Source organism: Eumetopias jubatus, unplaced genomic scaffold, assembly GCF_037043125.1.
Source record: "Eumetopias jubatus isolate StellerSeaLion01/CBP00866 unplaced genomic scaffold, mEumJub1_p1.0 scaffold_1, whole genome shotgun sequence".
NCBI classification, from domain to species: domain Eukaryota; kingdom Metazoa; phylum Chordata; class Mammalia; order Carnivora; family Otariidae; genus Eumetopias; species Eumetopias jubatus.
Window position 1 is genome coordinate 149,000,296 of NW_028274807.1, and position 14,893 is coordinate 149,015,188.

Genomic DNA, 14,893 nt, shown 5'->3' on the forward strand with positions numbered 1-14,893 from the left:
GTAAGGATTTCCAGTAGGAAGTCAGATTTGCAATAAACAGGTCTAGAACTTAGAAGATGAGGGTGACCTAGAAATACATATTTGAAAGCTGTTTCAATGTAGATGGTAATTTTGGAAAGGTGCAAGTGGATAAAATGACAAGGGAATTGAGTAAGAAGAGAAGACCTGGGTCAGATTTCTAAAGAAATTATAATGTTTAGTGATTGAGCAGAAGAGACAGAGCCAGCAGAGGAAGCTGAGAAGGAATGTTCAGAAATAGGAGAAGACCCAGAAGAATACAACAGAGACCCAGGGGTCTGAATTCCTTCAGGAAGAATAGAAAAGTCAAAAGAGGCAATGCTGTAGAAAAATCAAGTAAAATCAAGCCCAAAAAGAGTCCAGGGGCTTTAGTTACAAGGATGTCTTTGGTGATCCAAGAAGTGAGGATTGGCAGAGTAGGGGAAGAGTTGACGAATGGAGGTGTGGTGGGAGGAGAAGGAGACACTGTATATAGACAACTTTTTCAAAAATTTGTCTGTGAAGGGAAGGAAATAGTAAAACGTCACCAGGGTGTAAGTAGCATTGCTTATTTATTTTCTTGTATGGAGTTTTAAAAAAGTATACTTACATGCTAATGGGGAGGATCTATGAGAATGGAAAAGACTGAAGATAAAGGAAAGAGAGAGAATATTCAATAGACTCCTGACGTGGCAGGAAAGGATGCACAAGTGGAGAGTATTAATAGGAGAAATGGCATCTCTAATTGTAGCAGAAGGAAAGGAAGAAATTTCTTTCTGGATTAGCTTTCTGCAGGAGATTCTTTTAGGGGAAAAGCTGTGATCATGTTCCAAGCTAGCAAATGCATGATTCTCTTAGACTCTGTATCTCCCCAGACATTCAAGATCAGCAATGTGAAGGCTGTTTACAAGGCTGAGTCTTTTCCTGTCCTGCCTCACAGACAGGCGCTTCCTGCCATAATGGCGCATCTGCAAGATTTCTCATGCAACACTGCTTCCTGTGCTTTTTAGTGCCAAAAGAGGTCCAGGGAAGTGCTTGCTTTTGTTTCAACTAGAGATTGTTGATTTTGTCCCCAGGATGTGTCAACTGCTTTAGAAAACTATGCTTTGCCAGTTTACATATCTATCATCTCAAGTGTCCTTTCAGAGCATTCTCCTGTACTCTGACTGACCTGTGCTTTATTTGATAACCTTTGCACAGAACTTATGATTTGAGTTCTACAGATGTTTCCTAGTTTCATCAAAAATAGAGTTTGCATTTCTATTTCTCAGGTTTGATGCCTTTAGTGGTTTCTGGAAGCAGAGGGGCAGCACATTCTTTTATTTCTTATTTTCAGTTTTGGAGGAATAATTGACAAAACTGTAAGATATTTAAAGTGTACGTTGTGATGATTTGATACATGGATATATTGTGAAAGGATTTCCCTATCTAGGTAATGAACACATCTGTCACACCTCACACATTCATCTTTTTTTTTTTAAGATTCTACGTAGAAGTGATACCGTGTAGTATCAGTATTTACCTTGCTCTGTCTGACTTATTTCACTTGGCATAATGCCCTCAAGTTTGAGGGCAAACACCAAGATTTCCTTCTTTCTCATGGCTCAATAATATTCCCGTGTTGGGCGGAGGGGTGTGTATGGGTGGGTGGGTGTGTCTCTCATCTTCTTTATCCATTCATCTATTGATGGACACTTAGATTGTTTCCATATCTTGGCTATTGTGAATAAGGCAGCAATAAACATGGGGAGTGCAGATGTCTCTTTGAGATAGTGATTTCGTTTCCTTTGGATATACCCAGATGTGGAATTGCTGGATCACATGGGAGTTCTATTTTTAATGTTTTGAGGAATCTCCATACTGTTTTCCACAGTGGCTGCATCAATTTACATCCCCTCCAGCAGTGCACAGGATTCCCTTTTTTCCACATCCTTGCCAACACTTATTATCTCTTGTGTTTTTGATGACAGCCATTCTAACAGGTGTAAAGTTATATCTCATTGTGATTTTAATTGCATTTCCCTGCTGATTCGTGATGTGAGCACCTTTTCATGTACCTGTTGGCCATTTGTATGTCTTCTTTGGAAAAAATATCTATTCAGTTCCTTTGCCCATTTAAAAATCAGGTTATTTGTTTTTCTGCTACTGATTTGTAGGAGTTATTTGTATATTTTAGATATTAACTCCTTATCAGATAAGCGGCATGCAAATATTTTCTCTCATTCCATAAGTTGCCTTTTCCTTTTGTTGATGGTTTGCTTTGCTGTGCAGAAGCTTTTTAGTTTGATGTTATTCTATGTGTTTACATTTGCTTAGATGACTTGCTTTTGGTATCAAATCCACAAAATCATTGCCAAGAATTTGCATTTCTATTTCTCAGTCTCCTGGATGCTTTTGTTGATTTCTGGAAGTAGAAAGAGCAGCACATTCTTTGTTCCATTATTTTAAATAAAATCTCTTTATCAAATTTTTATTTAGAACATTTTTGTTTGAATAGGCAATATGTTTTTTTTAAGGTTTTATTTATTTATTTGACAGAGAGAGACACAGCGAGAGAGGGAACACAAGCAGGGGGAGTGGGAGAGGGAGAAGCAGGCTTCCCGCGGAGCAAGGAGCCTGATGCGGGGCTTGATCCCAGGACCCTGGGATCATGACCTGAGCCGAAGGCAGATGCTTAATGACTGAGCCACCCAGGCGCCCCTGAATAGGCAATATGTTATACAGGTTTTAAAACATACTAAAGGACATATAAAAAAGGGGAAATATTCCTCTGTCTATCCAACTCTCCTCTCCAGAAACATGTCCAAACCAGTTTTGTGTTTCCTCCCAAAAATATTCTATTATGTTCAATCAAAAAATATATAGTCTTTCTTCTCCCTTGCAAATGGTAGCATATCATATATGCTATTCTGTGCCATAATTTTTTTCTATGAATATATTTTGAAAACCATTCCATGTAAGTACCCTTATACTTTCCATTAACTGTTAGTATTATGTTGTATAGACATACCATAATTTAGTTAGCCATTTCCTTCTTGATGGGAAGTAAATTCTGCGGTCAATACATCACTTTCTACATGTACTAAAGGTTAAATGCCTCGAAGTGAAATTGCTTTGTCATAGGGGGTAAGCATTTTTAGTTTTGAGCAATGGATGTTCTGCATAAATATATCAACTTTCACCCACCCAAGCAATGCGTGATACTGGCTTTCAATCCACATCCTCCCAAACACAATTTTCAACTGTCTTATCTTTGTTAATCTGTTCTATGAAATAATATCTTCTTATTTTGCATTTACCTCATTTTGAGTATTATTGGACATCTTTTCAAATATTTATAAGCCACTTGAATTTTCCCTTTAGAAACTGTGTAATCATTTTTCTATTGGTTTGGTCTTTTTCTCATTGATTTTTAAGAGTTCTTACATATTAATGAAATGAGCATTTTGTCTATGACATGAGCCACAGTTATTTTTCTCAGTTAATTTTTTACTTTATTTGACAAAATGTTTTGAAGATTTTTAAGGCTTACAAGGATTATAAGTCATTACAACAGTGTGATAGTAAAAATAAATAGTTTGATCTATGGAAGAGAAATGGACACTTGCTTATGAAAGTATATGGGCCTATATGGAAATAACTTATGACCAAAATGAAATTTCAAATCCTTTGGAAAATGAGATATTATGCAATATACAGTGTGGATGTAAATAACCAGAGGTTTGAAAAAAATAAACTGGATCAATATCTTAATCCTTACTCAAAATAAACTCCAAATGCACTAAAATTTTAAGGGAAAGGTAAAGCTACAAAAGAACTAGAAGAAAATGTGAATAGGTATTTTTTTAAATCTTGAGGTAAGAATAGCTTATATGCAAGGCATGAAAGCAAGAAAACACAAAGAACAATGCAGAGAAATTTGACTACACACAATTTTTTAATTTACTTCTGGGAAAATAAAACAGCAAAATTTGGGAGCATATATTTATTTGTATAAATTCCTTTCTTTTGAAAAAATATATATAGCAAAAAAATTCAAATACTACAGATGCATATACAATGCAAACTATGTCTCTCTCCTACTAAAGATTCTTGCTGCTCCCCAGTATCCTAGTGCACTCTCAGTTTCTCTTGTATCCTTCATGCAATATTCTATGCATTCACACACACACACACACACACACACACACACATCACATCACATATATATAGTTTTTTTTTTACGTCTCCATAGATAAATCTGTCTCATCTTTTTTCATAATGGACTTTATCAGTTGTTTCTATTATTATTATTATTATTATTTAGATTTTATTTATTTGACACAGAGATAGAGAGCATAAGTAGGCAGAGCGGCAGGCAGAGGGAGAAGCAGACACCCCGCTGATCAGGGAACCCAATGCGGGGCTCGATCCCAGGACCCTGGGATCACGACCTGAGCTGAAGGCAGACGTTTAACTGACTGAGCCACCCAGGCGCCCCAGTTGTTTCTATTATTATTATTATATTATTTTTATTATAAACAATGGACATCATCTTTCCTTGCCACGTGGTCTGGTATATCTGCAGAGTGCATATCTTACAGGGGAATTTATAGATAGACCTAAAGCTACATAGTTGTCCTCTGTTGAGGACACATCCACATGGAGATTTAAGTGGGAGCAGCTAGAGATGAGCCTGGTACTTAAGGAAAAGATCAGAAACTCGACATATAATCTGGGGGCAGATAGCATAGGGACAGGTTTTTTAAGATTGGGATTACCTAGAGAGAGAAAAAAAGAAATATCAAGGAAAGAATGCTTGAATCTCTAACATTCAGAGACAGGAAAAGGAGAGACAGGAACTTAAATTGAGAAGAAGCAGTCACTGATATGGGAGAAAAACCAAGAGGTTGTGATGTCTTGGAAGATAGACAAGGGATTTCAAGGAGAGCATTACAAATTCTGTCCAATGCTGTGAGAGGCAGAGTAAGGGGATAACTAGAAATTGATAATTTGAGTGTGGAAGAGGTAAAAGTCTGATTCCAGGGGTCAGGGAGGGAACAGAAGTGAGAAAGTTAAGTGTAGAAAACTCTTACAAGGAATTTTGCTGTGAAGGGGACAGTAGATGAAGAATAACAAGGGTTCCAGGGAGACCTTTTGAAGAGATACACTTAAAGCATGTTCATGTGCTGATGGGAATAGTCTAGAGGGCAGAGAAAGGGGATGACAGAGGCCTTGAGCAGGTACACAGGTAAGAGTAGAGTGAGCTCATGTGCTGGGCAGGGTACAGAACATGGGAATGGACTTGTAGATTCCTTGGAGACTCAGTGAAAGGAAGAAGGGGAAGTTCTTTTGTGAGTGATTCTATATTCTGAAGGAAATCAAAAGGAGCTGGTCAGCAAAGAGAGAGTAGATAGGGGGAAGTTGGAGGAGAGAGAGGAAATGAGAAATGTTAGCCTGGAAGACTGAAGAAGTGGACTGAAATGGAGAAACAGCAGGATTTCTGGATTGTGACAAACTGGGGCTCATGAATTGCTAGTGGGACCAGTCAGCATGGTTGTATAGTTTTTCTATATAGTTTTCTATACAACCAGGTTTACATAGTTGGGTGTAGGTGCAGAGGGGGTCTGCATGTTCAGGGAGTGGAGAAGGGCAAAGGAACTGAGGGTGTCTGCAAGGGGGTATATGGAGGGGTGGACGTGAAATCTAAGCCAGGTAAACTGAGAACTAAGAACATGATGTATAGGTGATGGGCAATTAAAAAGTGTAGGGTCCATGTTTTGGGGGACTAAATGGGGACAGAGATCAGGCTGCACTTGCTGGACTGAAGGAGCTCAGAAAGTAGGAAATGGTCATCAGAGCAGGGTGCTGGGGTGGAGACTACAAGTGGTATTAGTATTGACAAGGTCTAGGGGATGAACAGGGGATGGGAGTCTGAGGGGATACATGGCTGACAGCTGTCATCAACCACATCTGTGATACAGAATTCGAGGAGTCTGAATGGAGGTGCCCACCCTGCTTGACCAGCTTGGCTCAGAAGTATCTGATCTGGGAGTGCTGCCCCATGTGGGTGAAGCTCAAGATGCTTCTCTTTGGGATTGTGACAGACCCCTTTGCGGAGCTTACCATCACCTTGTGCATTGTGGTGAACACAGTCTTCATGGCCATGGAGCACCACGGCATGAGCGCCGCCTTCGAAGCCATGCTCCACATAGGCAACATTGTGAGTGCACTGGCAGCCTTGGCCCAGCTGTCATGGAGGGGGGGCTTTGGGTGGGTTGGCAGCGTGCCTTCATTCACTGGAGTGTTGATACAGCTAGCTGAGAGCAGAGGGGTGGTGTTGGACATGTGGTGGCACTAAGAGCGGGAAGTCAAGTCTGGAGAGCCAGGCTAAGCTGGTGCAAATTGCTTTTGGACAAACCAGCACAGGGAAATGGACTTAGAGAGTCCTGACTGAGGGGCAGCTAGCTCCCTCTTTATAGAACTTAGGTCAGGCCCTTGAATTCTCTGGATCTCAGCTGCCTCTATGTTGAAATTAGGATAAATGTCACTTCCCCATCTAAAGACAGCCTATGAACTTGAAGAGTTTCCTCCTAGTTCTATTGCTTTTATGACTGCAAAACACAGTGGTGGTGGTTTTTCAATGATGTTATTTAAGGGCAGACAAAGTGGGGGTGGGGCGGGGAAGACAATTGGGAGGGAGGGAACATGGAAATGTTGCTGTTGTAGCAAAAGCACCAGGGAGTCCAAACTTTTCTTTTGTATCTGGTTTGGACAGTATGCTACTTTAAGTTGTCCTCCATTATTTCTTTTTAGTATTATTTGCTTTTAAAGATAAAACCCATACCGGACTTCACTACATGGCAAGCAGAAGCTAAGAAGGTCGGGATCCTGCCTCCATGTCCCCTGCAGAGTCCACCCCACTAGATGTGGCCATTTTGGTCTGCCAGGATCGTCCCTCTCTTCCAACTCCGATAGGCTATAGACTTAGGTAGAAGGAAGAGTCTCAGGGGAAATGTGACTACTCTTCCCTAGAAACCTCCCGTTCTCCCAGAATCCAGTGATGTGAAGAGGATTCCAGCAGATCCTGGGACACTATGGAACCAGCATAGCATGCCTTATGTTTTGGCAGCACCTGGGCTGAGAGGCCACGTTCTATTTAAAGTTGATATGAAGAGGGGAAGTGGAAAGAGAAGAGCCTATTTTCAAGAAGTCAGCATAGACCACAGAGGGTCTTATGGAAGAGACCTCAAAGCTCACACTCTCATTTTATAGCTGGAGAAGTTGTAACAAGAAAGGAAAAAGGCTTTTACCATTGGGACAGAGCATAGTGCCATGTTTTAAAAAGAAAGCAAGAAAGGCAGGCAGAGTTTGGTGCTTTGTAAGTGTTATCTTTATGACACAACAATGCTATGAGGCTATCACCACTCTCACAGCCCAAAGAGGGCACTGAGACTAAGAGAGATTGAGTATCCTGCCCAAGATGGCACAGCCTGTGATGATGGAGCCAGTTGACCCAGGTCTCAGTAGGACACAGGACCTCAGCGCTACCCTACCACACCTCACTTATCTACAAAGGGCACTCTGTGCATGTTCTTTGAATTACACAGTTGCAGTCTGTGGTATTAGGCAGATCACTTAAACTCCCAGCCTTTCCTTCTCTGTAAAGGGTATGCAACCACCTCTGTTTCCCAGGCTGGTGAGAGGCTTTGCTAAGAGCAAATGAGAGAATAGCACCCAACCCTTCTTCCTTACTTGTCTCCCTTCCCTGCTACTTTTCCCGTGACCTGAGCCTGGGCTTGACCTCTCTCAGTGTCAGAATCCTGTCCTGTTTAAGACAAACTAAAGACACTCAGAGCTGAAAGAATCTTAGAATTTATTATTATTGTTCTAGTTTAACAGCTATTATTTATTAATGAGTTACTATTGGCCAGGACCTTTGCTGAGAATTGCATATGCATTATCTCATTTTATGCCCATTATACAGATGAGGAAATTGACTTGTGTCTGCTTTCACAAGCTCAGACATGGCTAAGTTGGATTTTTATCTGGGTCTGTGTTGCCCTACAATCCAAGGTTTTTTTAAATAACTGAACCAGATTGACTTCTCATTTAGATAATTACATAATAATTATTATCCTAATGATTATCCATCTCTACCACCATTCATATGAAAACACTGAAGCATGGGTTCTTTTTTTTTTAATAAGATAACTTTAATATTCAGATTGGAAAATGTTAAGAATTGATATTAAGTAGTATGTGCAAGTAATAGGAAAATGAACATGCTTGTGCATTACTGATGGGAACATAGATCAGTAGCACCTTTTAGGAAAGCATTATGGCATTGTCAATTAAATTTTAAATTTACACACCAATTATTCCCATTCTAAGTGTCTTTAGAAATACACAAATGTGTCTACCAGGATATTCTTTTTTAAAAAATTTTTTATTGTTATGTTAATCACCATACGTTACATCATTAGTTTTGGATGTAGTGTTCCATGATTCATTGTTTGTGCGTAACACCCAGTGCTCCACGCGGAATGTGCCCTCTTCAATACCCATCACCAGGCTAACCCATCCCTCCACCCCCTCCCCTCTAGAACCCTCAGTTTGTTTTTCAGAGTCCATTGCCTCTCATGGTTCGTCTCCCCCTCTGATTCCCCCCGCCTTCATCCTTCCCCTCCTGCTATCTTCTTCTATTTTTTTTCTTAACATATATTGCATTATTTGTTTCAGAAGTACAGATCTGTGATTCAACAGTCTTGCACAATTCACAGCACTCGCCATAGCACATACCCTCCCCGATGTCTATCACCTAGCCACCCCATCCCTCCCACCCCCCCACCACTCAGCAACCCTCAGTTTGTTTCCTGAGATTAAGAATTCCTCGTATCAGTGAGGTCATATGATACATGTCTTTCTCTGATTGACTTATTTCCCTCAGCATAACACCCTCCAGTTCCATCCACGTCATTGAAGCATGGGTTCTAATGCATATCTCCTAAGCACTGGTCCAGAGATTTCTCTATGCTGTCATGCTGAGTGTTCCCATCCCCAGTCCTTCAAGAGCCCACAGAGTATATAGAAACTGAATAAAAACAAAATAAAATTATTTGTTATTTTATTTTTAAAGTAGACATTACCCTGTGGCCCTATTTGTTATTACCCCCTGACCCCACAGACCCTGCTGAGATGGATCCTTGTTTCCAACCACAGGTCTTTACTGTGTTTTTCACTGCTGAAATGGTCTTCAAAATCATTGCCTTCGACCCCTACTATTACTTCCAGAAGAGATGGAACATCTTTGACAGCATCATTGTCACTGTGAGCCTGATAGAGCTGGGTGCGGCCAAGAAGGGGAGCCTGTCAGTGCTGCGGACATTCCGCTTGGTAATGTTCTGTCTTGGCAACTTGGGGAGACTCCTTCCACATTCAGGGAGCCACACCCCTCAGAACAGATACTGTCCTTTGGGAACCTCACCAGCCAGCAAACTCTTCCTCTCCTGTCCCTGTGCAGGAAGCTGGAGACTTGATCCTTTCTACTTACTCAAAGTGAGGGCATGCCTTCTCATTTCTGGGCCTGGGACCCTTCATCTGCACCCTCCTGTTCTCTTATCAAATAACAATAACAATGATAATCATAGCAGCTATTGTTTCTTGAGCACTGACAATGTGTCAGGCACAGTGCTAACCCCTTGACATAACATGGCATGGCTTGTTAGCGTGGGCTAATGACCATCCTCAGTATTCTCTCAGTGCCAACTAGGGTCCAGTGTCCAGCTTTGGAAAGAGAGGACAGAGTGAAGGAGAGAATGCCCAGCAATCTCATCAGGTCCACTTCTAGGCCAGAAAGTCTGCTTGGGACCTGTGGGAGCCACAAAGCAGCACTGAGCTCCCCGAGTTGGTTTACCTGCAGGGGGTGGCAAACTCAAAGGCCTGCAGGAATCAAGCAGGTAATGACATAAAGCCGGCCAAGCAAGAGATCTTGGCCCTGGATATTTGTCCCACGTACACAGGTAGGCAGACCCAACACAGAGCATGACTCCAGAGAGAGGCATTTACACAGGAGTCAGGGTGACTTATGCCAAAGAGGTGGCCCTATCCATCATTGTCATAGTTTGCAACTTTTCATGAGAAACAAGAAATCCAGATTTTAATACTGGCCACTAATCCAATTTTTAAAAAGGCACTCTAAAAGCCAAAATGAAGCACGTCCTGGGACACATTTGTGTCATAGACCACCAGTTAGTGAAATCTGTCTGAGATGATGTCTTTCATTGTCCTATGGAGAGAAGGGCATAGTGGGCCTATAGGGCCCTTTACCCGTAACTTGGAAACTTGAGAAGATAGGAATTAAAACACTTTTTTTAGTGTTTTCGAAGGACAGATTTTTAGAAGGACATTTTTAGAGGGACAGATTTCTCTAAATATCTAGAAAACGATGTCAAGAGCCAGGCCACCAGTTGATGGTCTGGGTAAGACACCCATGCACAAACTTTGAGGGAGTAGGATTCCATACTCCCTATGCCCTGGGAGGGTCTGAAGTTAGTTTCCTACTAAAATATGAACATTTTTGGCACACTTGGGGAAATACAAGCTTGGTGTTTCAAGTCTACATGCTTCTTTTGCCAATTCCATGAAGCCTGTATTCTCAAACAACCACAAATTGACAGGTTTACTCCATAGCCTAGGCCTACAGAATTCTCCAGGCACCTGCCCCTCTACCCCCACCTTCCTGATCCTGACATGCTGCTCATCCCACCATTCCCTAACTATGGCCACCAACCCCATGCTTTCCTGGGGCCCTCCAGTCCTCCTCCTCCACCATCTCCCCATTTCTCATTACCTGACTTAGATACCATGCTTCATCAGTATTACTGTACCCTTGAAAGAAACTCAACCACCTTTTGGCTCTAGCCCTTCACATTTGGCAAAACCCTAGCAAATATTGAAGTTGAAACCAAATATTCCCTCTGTCTATCATTCTATCCCAAAGCCCAGCATGTAGTAGGAACTCAATAAACACTGTTGACTGAAAGAAAGGAGGAAAAAAAGGAAAGAAGGAAGAAATGAAAATTCTGTGTCTTCTTTCTTGCTTTTTGCTCCCTCTCAAAGTAACGTTGCCTAACTTCCCATTGTTGAAATCCTGGCTCCATGCATCCACTGGTCTGTCCGTGTAGCTATACCACATGTCTTAAATACTGCCATTACCTTGAGGGTGTCTGTGTTTGTAAGACAAGTAACCCATCTTGTTTTACTTCTTCAAGAATATCTCAGCCCCTGCACCTCCATATATTCATTTTAGAATAAACTTGCCAAGTTACATCCCCCACATACACACAAAACTATTGTTCTTTCTATTGGGACTATAATAATTTATACATCAATTTGGGAAGAAACACAACCTTTACATTATGTAGTCTTCTGACCTATGAAAAGAGCACACTTTCCATTTTTTTTAATCTTTCAATAGTTGTATAATCTCTCCCTAAAGTTTTATAATTTTTTCCATAAGGAATTTTCTCCATCTTTTGTTAGATTTATTCCTAGATATTCCCTAGTTCATTATGCTATTATAAATGAAATCTCTTTTTAAATGTCCTTTACTGAGTGTTGTTTTTTTTTTTGCTAACATTTTGCTACTTAGTACTTTTGTATCCAGAAATTTCTTATTAATTCTGATTTATCTATATAATCTCTTAAATTTTTTAACACAATCATATCATATGCAAATAGTGAGTTTTGTTTCTTTTTTTCTAATGCTTATAACATTTGGTTCTTTTAACTACACTATTGTGATGATTAGGATGTCCAGCATACTGTTGAAAGGAAGTGTGAATAGCAGACATCCTTGCTGATGTTTTCCTGATCTTAAAGAGAATGCTTTCAATATTTCACCGAGTCTAATTTTTTTTCAAAGATAAAAAAGAAACCTTATCGGTTTAGGAAATTCTCTTTTGTTAAGAATATTCATCATGAATGGATGTTTAATTTTATCAGACAATTGTCCTGCATGTATTAAGATAATCAAATGATTTTTGTACAATGGAAGATTCAGTTTGCTTATAATTGCTTAAAATTTTTTCATCTGTATTGATGAGTAATATTTGGCTTGTAATTTTCCTTCCTACGTTGCACTTGCCAGGTGTTAGCGTCTAGGTATCAAGGTTGTGCTAATTTCCATAAAAAGAGGTGACAAGTAGTCCTCTTCCTCTACCCCCAGTCTTTGGGTAAGATTGGAATTACTTATTCCTTATAGGGTTAGTAGAATTCACCAATGAGGCCATTTGAGGTCAAGATTTTTCATGACTGACTTAATTTTCTTACTGGCTGTGGGACTAGTCAGGTTTTCTGTTTCTCAAATTGGTTTTGGTAAGTTATCTTTTTCTAAAAATTTCCCTTATCTAAATTTTCAAGTTTCTTGGCATAAAGTCGTGTATGCTATGCCATTATATTTTAAGGGTCTATATCACCTGCACTTATGTTACCTTTTTTTCTTTAAAAATGCTGATTTGTGTTTTCTCTCGTCTGTTCTTACTAGCCTTGCCAAAGGTCCTCAATTTAATTAGTCTTTTCAAGGAACCAACTTTTAGCTCATTGGTCTCCTCTCCTTCATTGATTTTTTCTATTTCAAGTAATCCTGCATCTTATCTTAATTACATCCTCCATCCTACATATTTTACGCTTTTCTAACTTCTTAAGATGGAATTTTCAACCTATTTTCCTTTCCAATATATTCATTGAAGACTTCATTTCCTTCTAAGAAATGCTTTAGTGTGTAGAATTTTCCTTATTGTTTGGGTCTAAATATTTTCTAATTTCAAATTTGATTTCTTCTTTGACTCAAAGGTTAATTAGAAGCACGGTTTTTAATTTCTGGTTATTTTATGCCATCGAGTTCTAGCTTAATTTTATTATAGTCAGAGAACATACACTGCATGTTTAATGTTTTGAAATTTATTGTAATGTTCTTTTGACCTAGCATGTTGAAAATGTTCCTTATTCACTTGAAAAGGTGTCTTCTGTGGTTGTACGGTACAATACTCTCTGCATATATCCATCGGGTAAAGAAAGTTCATTGTGTGGTCCAAATATTCCAAATCCCTGATTATTTTTGTCTGCCTGTTCTAGCAATTACTGAGATGGTAGTGTATAAAAATATCTCCCACTATGATTATGGCATGGTCTGTTTCTCCTTATGGTTCTATCTTGAGGCTGTGTTATTAAATGCATACATATTTTAAGTTGTTATATCTTCCCTGTAAAGTGAAACTTTTATCAGTAAGGATTGACCTTCTTTCTCCCTAAAAATGCTTTGTGCCTTAAAAAAAAATCTCAACTGCTTCATATTAATTAAATAACCCTGTTTTCCTTTGATATAGAATTTTCATGATGTATCTTTATCCATCTTTTTTCTTGAGAACTTTGTATACATTTAGGATTTCTGTATAAGTCTTGTAAATAGCATACAGTCAGATTTTAGATTCTTATTTACTTCTGACAATCCAATCTTTGTCTTTTAACCAAAACATTTAGCCCACTTACTTTATTGTGAATACTGATATGTTTGGATTTGTGTCTATCATTATATTTTGGGGTTTCTATTTGCTTCATCTGTCCTAGTATTTTTGTATTCTCTTCTTCAATTATTTTTTAAGATTTTATTTATTTATTTATTTGAGAGAGAGAGAGAGAGCATAAGTGGTGGTGGTGGGGGAGACAGAGGGAGAGGGAGAAGCAGGCTCCCTGCTGGGCTTGGTCCCAGGACCCTGGAATTATGAAATGAGCTGAAGGCAGACGCTTAACCAACTGAGTCACCCAGGCGCCCCCTCTCTTCCTCAATTCCTGATTTATTTTGGACTGTTTATTTTTCCTGTTCCATTTTTCTCCTTTATTGGTTTGCAAACCTCTCTGCTTTTATTCTTTGAGTGGTTACCTTAGGAATTATTTAATTAAAGTCAAAAGTTAGCTAAGACCTTTACTTTCCAAGACCACTTTTCACTCCAGTTATCCCTTCCCAACTTACTACTGTGCTAAGCATTTTAATTTTATCTTGCTTTTAAAAAGCTATATGATTTAATCAATCATAAATAATTCCCAACTTACTATTATGTTAAGTATTTTAATTTTATCTTGTTTAAAAAAAGCTATGTGACTTAATCGATGATAAATAATTCTAGCTGTTGTACAAATAATCCCCAAAACTCCATAGCTTAACCCAATCAAGGTTTATTTCTCACTCATGCCATCTTCTGGTGCAAGCCAGTCAGCTCCAGGTGGGACTCTCAAGAAGTGACGTTGCCACATCCAAGGAAGGTCTGTACATTCTTCGAAGCTTGCCTCCTGCTTGTGGAAACATGGCCAAGACTAGTCTTCAGCTTTAAACAGTCAAAGGCTTTTTCAATCAGGGCTCATGGTTTCTTTTGCAATGCAATTCCTTCAAAACTTAGGTGGCTTCAGACCTTTCTGTGGTCTGTGACAAAGTTCTCAATTCCTCTTTTTTTCTTTGCTTTCTCATCCCCATGCCTTTCTCTTTAAACTGGTGGCTCTCAAATGGTGGTTAGGGCATTTAGAGAAACTTTGCTAAGATTTGCTTCATTTCAATTGAAAGATTTAATTGGTCTTCAATACTTAAAGACTTAATCCTATTGCTTAACTGATTGGGATCTAAAACAGTATACTTTCCTAAAACTTCAAGGCTCTAAATTTCTGGATTCTATTTCCTTTTATTTCTTATTAATCAGCCAAATATTCTCCAAGCTCATCTCTTTCTTGTAACAGCTTGACAGATGTAACCATCTACATCTGACCCACAGTACTAAGGTTCTGTTTTATAAACCCTTCCCCTAGGGCTACTGGCCCACAAGGCTCATGATCAGCCCCAGAATTATCACAGGCAATAGTTCTGCCA

At 39.4% G+C, this 14,893-nt stretch overlaps 1 protein-coding gene across 5 annotated transcripts in view; it reads left to right on the plus strand.

Annotated features, from left to right (window-relative positions):
* SCN10A (sodium voltage-gated channel alpha subunit 10) overlaps window positions 1–14,893 on the plus strand; it is a 93,057-nt gene that overhangs the window by 40,129 nt on the left and 38,035 nt on the right. For all 5 annotated transcript variants that reach the window (XM_088021408.1, XM_028107093.2, XM_028107095.2 and 2 more), the window contains 2 exons: window positions 5,961–6,199; window positions 9,199–9,372. In XM_088021408.1, the coding sequence (XP_087877534.1) occupies window positions 5,961–6,199; window positions 9,199–9,372 (413 nt within the window). The remainder of the gene's footprint in view (window positions 1–5,960; window positions 6,200–9,198; window positions 9,373–14,893) is intronic.